This window comes from Papilio xuthus, unplaced genomic scaffold, assembly GCF_000836235.2.
Source record: "Papilio xuthus unplaced genomic scaffold, Pxut_1.1 DF827756.1, whole genome shotgun sequence".
Classification (NCBI taxonomy): domain Eukaryota; kingdom Metazoa; phylum Arthropoda; class Insecta; order Lepidoptera; family Papilionidae; genus Papilio; species Papilio xuthus.
In genome coordinates, this window is record NW_013530893.1 from 1,799,997 (window position 1) to 1,809,965 (window position 9,969).

General features: G+C 33.9%; 1 protein-coding gene across 1 annotated transcript; it reads right to left on the reverse strand.

Moving 5' to 3' along the window:
* Positions 1–516: 516 nt before the first annotated feature.
* Loxl2 (Lysyl oxidase-like 2) lies at positions 517–5,003 on the reverse strand. Its single transcript, XM_013309934.1, has 9 exons — positions 4,651–5,003; positions 3,988–4,128; positions 3,274–3,527; positions 2,905–3,136; positions 2,536–2,687; positions 2,070–2,206; positions 1,574–1,731; positions 1,250–1,344; positions 517–696 (listed from the first exon to the last, which is right to left on the reverse strand). The coding sequence occupies exons 1-9, from the start codon at positions 4,814–4,816 to the stop codon at positions 574–576; spliced, it is 1,458 nt and encodes a 485-aa protein (XP_013165388.1). The 5' UTR covers positions 4,817–5,003; the 3' UTR covers positions 517–573.
* Positions 5,004–9,969: the final 4,966 nt, after the last annotated feature.

Genomic DNA, 9,969 nt, shown 5'->3' on the forward strand with positions numbered 1-9,969 from the left:
AATGAATCACTGAATGACAATGAACATCTACGTGGGCATCCCCTAAAGCTTTGGGAAAACTCAGCTAAGAAAAATACTATGAAATATTTCTTATCGAACAGGGTTGTTGCAGCATGGAACAAACTCCCAGAGAGCATTGCAATGGCTCCATCAATTAACGCTTTTAAAAACAACATCGACAAGCTGAATATCTCCAAATTATTTAGCACACAAATCAGCTGACCAGCTGCCAGTATGCAACTACATATAATAATAATAATAAATTTTCGAAAATTATTGTCAGTTCTATACATTTTTGAAGTTCGTTATGGAATCGCTTCGAAGAGAATGCACTTTGTCTAATCCCCAGAATGCAAGAAAGAGCTATTCTACTAAATTTAACTAGTTGCTATTCTTACTATTTTTAGACATTATTAGTTAGAATCATTTAGCGTGAATGGCGTGCTTTCGTTATAAAGTCAAGTGTCGGAATGATTAGTGAGGGGACATAAACGTCGACAGTTTAGTAAGGCTAGTGTTGTGCCAGCACACCGGCACGGTGTCGGATTTTCTTCCTAATAGTATTTAAATATTTTATGGCTTTTCATGTCTGCAACCATAGACAGCGGCATAAGTATCGGTTAGAGTAAGCAAACAAGAAGCAGCATTGTTATGATACTGTTGTTCTGCGACTCTTGCATGTGGGTTAACTGCAACCTGTGGCAAAAAAAAAACTTTAATAAGTTCACCTTTTATAATCCTGCATATCAAACTTTATAGCGGCTCGTAGTACATTCGAAGAACTCAATTATATAAGTAGTAGTTGTCGCACGCGACTCCGTCCGCGTGGAATTAAAAAAAATTAATTAGTAGCTAATGTTTTTCTAGATTATGTTTTATGTCTATGGCAAATATCAAAGAGGTCCATGCAGATATTTTGGAGATACCTTTTAACAAATAACCCAACATTTGCATTTATAATATTAGTATGACTAGCTGTCGTTCGCGACTCCGTCTGCGCGGATTGAAAAGAAACGTAATAAGTAGCCTATGTGTTCTTCCAGACTATATTCTACATCTGTACCAAATTTCAGCAGGATCCCTGCGGATATTCTACTGATACCTACATTCGCATTTATAATATTAGTACGATTATGCGGCAAAGCACAACGCTTTCTTATATACGCAGTGGGCGCATCTGGCACCCACCTGCGCCAACATGTGCTCTCAGCTAACCACTAGCCGCCATAACGTTTTAATCTCATAATACCTTAAACGTGTATTGTCCAGGTGCAACGTCTGTTACATCAACCCATTGGCAATCAATGTTGTAATGATAAACGTCGGAACAGTTCACAGATACTCCTGGAAAAGGAATAACATTATTAGAAACAACTTGCATATAAACGATGAAGATAAACTTAAAATGTTAGCATTATATTTTGAATTATAAAGGTGCTGTTTCATTGCAAATAGATATTAAATAGCGATCTATTATTTCTGATACATATATAATAATAATCCGTTATTTTGTTTGAAAGTTGGTAGTGGAAACCAACGATTATATTTTGGAATTAATGGCTTTGTATTATACCTTGATCTCCATAATTTTTGCATGAATATTTCCTTTCGATACCAGGCAAGCATGTGTTGTCCTCTAAACAGAACGATGCTTTATGGCCCTCTGCTATCCTGGTACCTGCTTCATCCAGGATATCGAATGTTGCGAATACCTCCATACTGTGATAATGCCTATAAAATATTATTATACTTTTAATTTACTCATTTTTATAACTAGATGGCGCTGTTTTAAATTTTTATGCTCATGATTTTTTTTTAAATGTGTAACATGCAAATTTAAAAGAAAAAAGGTTGACAGTCAGAAAAGTAATCCTATAAAAGTTTCGTTTTTTTTATTCGAGGTACGGAACCCTAAAAAGGAAAAATTCACACAACATTGGTCCAAAACCTAAAAAAATTATGAAAAAAGTGTCATCTCTTTCATTCTTTCTGAAAAAATTGCGAGGGCAATGTGTTTATATATCTGTTTCAGTAATGTAAGCCCAAGCTCAACGAATATGTTTACATACATATGACAAAGATGCCACTGCCACAAATGCTTAGGAAGATAAGGTCGGAACTCCGCATTGCCGATGTTTAATGACGATGCCGTGAATCTCAGAAGACGACGAGTCTCGAATTGCCAGTTGGAATTACTTTGTTGAATCTAAAAGCAGAATAAATAACAAAATCTTACTAATATTATAATAGCGAATGTTAGATGGATGGATGTTGGTTTGAAGGTATCTCCAGAACGGCTGAACGCATCTCAATGTTTATAATACATATAGAACATAGTCTGGAAGAACATATTGGCTACTAATTATGTTTTATTTTTCAATTCCGTGCGGACGGAGACGCGGGTGACAGCTAGTTTTTAATCAACCAAGACCACAACACTGACGGCGATAAAAATTACATCGTCTAGTGACTTGCCAACCCTAAGTTTGAATTATTAAGCTGACACTTATTTATATCCGATAGAGTAGTAGGTACCTCGTAAGCAGATTTGCTTAAGCAATTCTCTTCCATGGCACACTGCAGCTGGTACATGGGCACATCGTGCAGGTGTGCAGTGCGCTCGATAGCAGTTGTGTCCAGAAGTAGATCTGCCAAATGCTGTGTGCAGACTACAGCTGCTACATGACCTTGAAAGCAATAAATATTTCAAACTATAGGTTATTCGTAGCTAAGAAATGTGTTATATCATCACTATCCCCATCATTACGACGACCATCATTGTAATTATTCGTGCTGTCATTTTCTTCATCTTAATTATATTATGGGCATTATATAAGTAGCTTTTTAATTGGTCATTTTATGATTAGAACCTGAATTGTGGTCAGAATATTATTTCGTCCTTACCTTTTTCTCCAGGACACACAACCTCACCGAATTCGCTGTGCTTGCATCCAAAAAGGTTCGTTTCATTTCCTTCACACTGGACTCCACTAAGCACGATTTTGGACGAACCAAAATAATCAGTCTGAATAGCTTGATCCGCGTAACCCAGTGCTAAATGTCTGCAAACAGCTGATGCTTCGTATATCGTCCAGCCATCAGGGCAAATGCTGCCCCAGAAACCATGCTGATAAATCTGTAAAAAGACTAAAGCTAGACGAATTCCTCAATATTCTTGTACGTTTCTTGCTGGACTATGACATTTATTTAGAAGAATAAATTAATACGTGTTATTACTTTAAGTAAATCTTTCGCTTACAGAATTATGCTTACCTCAACTCTTCCCTCATTAGAATTTCTTCCACCAACAAGACGTAAACTGGTTCTTCGCATATCTAATACATGGTGAAGTGCTATTTTATTCTTCTTCTTCAGGTTTAATGGTATGGGAACTACTTTCTTGTCTCTACAAATAACACCAGCCGCTTCACCGCTGTCACAGTCAGATGATCCCCATCCACTGAATATGCAATGAGCTAATGATTCCTCATTACCTTCACATACTACGTCGTCCATCCAATATTTCCCTAAAATTAATAAGCTATGATATTAACATTAATGTATACCAATCTGTCCAGTTCCAGAAAATCCCACATTATTGCTTTTTCGAGTTGACTAGAAATTAAAGACTTTAAAAAGAAGTTTTGATATTTTTTTTTAATTGAAAATGGTGACAAAAGAGCGAGTAGGTCAGCTGAAGATGTGGAAGAAGTGCTAGCCATTGATACGATTATACGCAACATACTAGAGTTTTAGATGCGATGTCTACCTTTCCCATTTAATCGACATAGGAAAGGATGGACACGAGTGATATTATCAGCTTTATAGTTATTTAATTAAAAGGACCTTCGGGATCTTGCCTAAAGGGACTCCTTTTAATAACATATTTTAGAGAATTATTCGTTTTTTTATACTTTATTTTATATCATAGATTTGAGACTATTTGTAATTATAGAAATAAGGATGTATATTAAAAGGTGTTTTTACTTCTCGCTTCTCCAAATTGTCCGCCATGTGTTGGTACACCAGTCTTGTTATATGCTTTACAGACGACCAGCGCCGAGGCATGATCCCACGAGTCGTCGCAAATAGCGCCCCAGCGACCCGCGTGGTAGATGTACACGTTACCTGTAAATTTTCAATAAGGTATTGGGGTGGATTTTCAAAGACGAAACACTGGTTCATATAAAAACTATGTCCTCCTTGTGGAGGCGAAATAAGTTTTCGTTCACGAGATAGATGTGTTACATTTCACTTGTCACTATTCTATTTCGTGTCTCCATTCACGGCATCAATCCATCTCTTCCTAGACTTAAGTCTACCGGTGTACCCCTCCACATTTACATTTAGTCCTTCTTTTCACAGACAATTGCTTTTTCTGTTTTGTTTTTAATAGAAATTTAGATGGATTTCGTATTGTGGAAATTGATAGTAAATGTGACAGTTTTATCAATATACTAGCGGTAGCCCGCGACTCCGTCCGCTTAGACTATGTTCAATATGTATGCCAAATTTTATCGATATCCGTTCAGCCATTCTAAAGATACTTTCAAACAAACATCCAAGAATCTAAACATTCGCATTTATAATATTAGTAGGATTTTTCAAAAAATATAAGGTCAAATAGTATTAAAATCGTAAGCTTCATACCTTCAAATGCATTAGCACCGCCGACTAATTTCAATTTCCCTTCCAAATGTTTTCTTCGATTGATTAGGTTTTGTATAAAATTCGCTCGCTCGGACCTCTGAGCCTCATCTAAATCCCTACTTAATACTGATTGAAATAATAAAATGAATAATATTTTATTATACATTATTTCTATTTTTTATTTGTTTTCTTTACATTATCGTGCATTTGGTAATTTTCATATACATTTTTTTAGTTTGATTTTTAATTATTTATTTTTAAGCTATACTTCTGTTGCGGATTTACCGAAGAATCACAACGAATCTTACGAAATTTTGCAATTAAAATAACTTATTTAATTTCTAATTAACATAACCTTAAAATTAAATCAATTTTATAAAAATTCAAAATCTACGATTAAAAAACAATTTTAAAAACAATAATTTTTTTTAAAACATATGAAATTACACAATTTGTATTTATATATTTCTTATAACCGTAAAGACAGTTAAAGTTCTGACATCAACCGCACAACTGAATTGCAGACATGTTGTTAACGAACTCTGATACTAGTTCAATGTCAAGAAACAATGCTTCTGAATTACATTGAGATGTTATAGCTTAGCGGTTAGATCTATCTACATAAGATCCAAGTTCGAAGCAAAGATAATTTATAAAGCATGATTTTTTTTTACATCGCATTGGGTTTTTAATAGACCGTCTTTCACTAAATTTGAATAAAATTTTATGATATAAAATAAAAACAAATGACTATAGTCTAAGCTAATTTTCTCACAATGTACTCACTCCATACGAGTCCGGACTTCACTGGCCAAGTTCAAAAACGTATACAGTAAGTTTTCATTACCGAAATACTTGTAAAAAAAACATGTTATCGTATCTCTTAGAATTACGTTATTGCTTCAAAATAGAGATTAAAACGTAAGAAGCAATTAATAAAAGATGTGATATTTTGAAAAAAAAATACACTAAATAATTTGACTTTTTAAGGACATTTCCAAAAAATTAATCGACATCACAGGGGACCGAAGAGCTGGCAGCTACCTCGGTCAAAGAATTAGTTTAGCTGTACAGAGGGGGAACGCTGCCAGTATCTTCGGGACCTTGCCTAAAGGGACTCCTTTTATTAACATATTTTAGTTAATTATTCGGTTTTTTTTTTTTTAATTTTATTTTATGTCATAGATTTAAGAGTTTATGTATTCATAGAAATAAGGATGTAAATAAATAAATTTAATGTTAATTAAAAAAAAAATGACTTCTTAAAGCTTCTAAATACGTATCTCTTTGCCGTAGTCATAGTAAAGAGTTACGCCGAAATATGACATCGAATTAATGAGAGCAATTGACGCCATGCAGTGTGGCCGATTCAATTGACACAAATATTAAAACGAATGAAATTGTTTATGCAAGTTACTGGAATTTTCATTTGATTACTGTTAATTGTTACTCTGTCTAGTACATTTGTAGGTAACATCTAATATAAAATTAATATAATGTTGCATGTTACCGTAAAATTGTTGATATACTTTTAATAATCTTAAGACTTATTTACAAAATTCCTTAGGCTAAACCAATCTTTCTCAAAGTGGGCGATAAAGCCCCCTTGTGGGCGCTGCAGGTCTCAAGTTGCGGGTTATAGTAAAAGATTCGTTTAGAATTCTCCATTAAGATACATATATAGGTCACAATAATTAATTAAGTTAATTTAAAGTTATAGTGGTTTTTAAATATGTGAAAATATGGGGGGCGCTAAAAAATATTTATTCTCAAAGTGGGCAGTAGACAAAATAAGTTTGGGAACCTCTGGGCTAAACTAATATTGTTCGGTTGAACTGCGACAATCGCGTTGCGCACGTTCCGTATACGTAACGTTAAATCGTCGACGCGCGTCGTCTATTCGATCAGCGGGGTTAGACAAAATGCATTTTTGATATTCGTTATGGAATCGCTTCGAAGCGAATGCACTTTGTCTAACCCCCCCATTGAAGGCATAGAGACTAGACAACTAACACGAATTTATGTCAACTGTATATGGCTCCGTCATCTTAAAAACCAGATCAACTTTTCTCATGATGATCTTGACAAATTGGTAGCGCGCGACTGACTTTGGCAATGATAGAATAAATGTTGGCGACACGTGTCTACAATCCCATATAACATTGCGTTGCGTCAGTCACTTAGCGACTCAAATCGCGTTCGATGATTTACGTTTCCATATAAACTAAGGTCTTAAACATATTATCTTTTTTTTACAAGCTTTTTTTTGATTTTTCGACAGTTCAAACGAGCAAACATGACGCACCGAGCTGTGTTTAAATATTTATAATAGTCAATCAGTGCAATGTATATTTAATTTAAGATCAGGGTTATGCTATCTACATTGATTTATAAATGAGCAAGACCTTTATTATGTGCCGTTTATTTAAATATAACGACCTTATTCCAATTCATAATAGGACAGTAACAAAGATCATATCGCGTAATTGTTAGATGACTTTTTAAATAGAAATTAAATTAAAAAAAACTATATGTCCGATAGAATTTATTTTTCTATAAGATAAGGAAGTAAACGAGCAGCGAGAACACCGAGATGTTCATCGACGTCTATGGACATCTGCAATACCATAACAACTGTAGATGCGTTACCGGCCTTTAAAAGTACATGTAGGCAACTTATAAATTGAACGATTTTTTAAAAAATATTATTAGAACATAAGCTCGTATGTGTATTCCTTATAAGAAAAGGGTAGGAAGGAAAAGAAGACTAAAATTAGGCCTCCGGCACGCACAAACATTAACATTCCACGCTTGTCTTCTGTGTGGTGTTGGTATACCACCGGCCAAGCTGGCATAATCGTGCAACAGATGTTAGCGTCTACCGCTGTTAATGTTAAATTTTTCTTCCTAAAGCATTGTAGTGGAGAACCGATCGCCTACCATCATGTGTCGGAGAGGCACCTAAAGAAGAAGAAAGCATTTCTCATACAGTAGCGAATGAAAGAAAAGAAATGAAATATTACAACTATTTAAAATCTTTCAAAGAAAAGAATAAAATATATCCTAGCTTGTAACAAAGAGGAGAGAGACGTTATAGTAAAAAGATTGAATCCGTAACACAATAGGGGAGGGCACACAGCTCGTCAAAATGAAATCCAAAGTAAATATATTGTCTTTTAAAGAGATCTCAAGCTTACGCGATGCCCACGAGATAAAATACGATGAAAGTAGAATACTGTAGAAAATACCATGAATAATACTTCAGAAAAATATATATTACGTTCTATATTTATTTTACTAACAAGTTGACGCCCGTGACTCCGTCTGCGAGGAATTTAAAAAAACTTTATAAGTAGCCTATATGATCTTAACGACTATTTTTTTAAATTTATGCAAAATTTTAGCGAGATCCGTTAAGTAGTTTCGGTGATACCTTCAAACAAATATCCATCCTTCCATGTATATCAATTCGCAATTATAATATTAGTAAGGTTAAAAAAACTTAATAAGCAGCCTATGTGTTCTTACAGACTATGTTCTAAATTTATGCAAAATTTCAGCGAGATCCGTTAAGTCATTCCGGTGATACCTTCAAACAAACATTCATTCATCCATCTAAGCAATCGATTTATATTAGTAAGATTTTAAAAACAAACACAGCATACGCCTGTAAACTACAGAGATAGGCAGAGATTATGGATTTCCATTTTGGCACTATCCTTTAGTTTGTTTGTTCTTAATAACAATCTTTCTTAAGTATTTCATCAATGTGGTATAAGTCAAGGATGTTCAATCGACTCTGCCATACAATTTCCCTATGAGTCTTTAATCGTGGTAAAATTTACGATTTTTATCAATGGATCCGAAGTGTTGTGTTTTATATTGTTTTGCAGTTGTGTGGTTAATAAAAAAACGATTTTTATTTAACAATTTTAAGCTTTAAAATTAGTATTCTTGTTTAATTTAGTTCATTGTTCTTAAAACAATTTTAACCAAAAATGTCTTCTTTAATTTCGGGCAAAAGTAATTCCGGTAATACTTTACGGTAAATTACTTTCCTTCCTTTTGTAAGATAAATTAATTTACCGCTTTTAAACTGCGATTTAAATATAAGGAACTCTATTATTCTCGTTAGCTTGATTTTACCAAAATATAAAACGTATAACAATAAATCTTAGTAAAATAATAGATGCGAAAGTTCTGTTATTTATATATGTACGCTGTTGGCTTGTCTTAATAAATAAATAAATAAAATAAATAAATAAATTGTTTTCGTCGAAAGGTATTTAAAATGCTACACTGTGTTAAATTACGTATGAACGAATCACGTCGAGAATTAAAGCCGGACTATGAATGTGAACGAAGTTCATTATAACGAAAGTAGTTAAGCTGAGGCAACATTAAGTGCAAGCTCGTTGAAGTTGCAATGCTACGTGCTTTGTTATAAATTAATGTCAGTACCAACTTTGTTAGATTCATTTATATACGAGCTGTCGCCCGCGACTCCGTCCGCGTGGACATATAAAAAAACTTATTTGTGTAGCCTATGTGTTCTTTCAGACTATGTTCTATACGTATACCAAATTTAATCGAGATCCGTTCAGCCGTTCTAGAGATATCTTCAAACATTGATCCATCCATCCACATCACATCTATCTAAACATTAGCATCTATAATATTAGTAAGTTAAATAAAAAGCAGCTCTTCAAGGCATAAATACGAAAAAAAAGAATGAATTGTATCCTATGTCCGTCTCCTGGCTCTAAGCTGCTCAACAATTTTCAGTCATATCGGTAAAGCCGTTCTTGATTTATAAATAGTGTAACTAACACGACTTTCTTTTATATATATAGATAGATTCTTTTTTTAATACAAAGCAACAAATGGGTAAACGGTCTGCTTACGCTAAGATAGGGAAAGAATGGTTGAAAATATTTTGCCCACATTGAAAGGTAGAGAAGACGTATAGAAAGAGAATATTTTCCTACCAAATTTTAAGTCTTAATAAATATAAATTTATTGATGTAATATTTGCAACTCGAAAGAACTTTTTTTATTTACAAGAGTCGATGTAAATTTATTTAAAAGCTTGCTGTCGTCCGCGACTCCGTCCGCGCGGAATTATAAAAAAAAATAGTAGCCCATGTGTTCTTCCAGACTATGTTTTATATGTATGCCAAATTTCATCGAGATCCATTCAGCAACATCCATCCAAACATTCGCATTTATAACTTTTGCTATTTCACTGGAAGAATAGGGAAGGATAGTTTTACAGTTTTAACGACAAAGATTATTTCAAATTAACAAAGTTTCGCATAC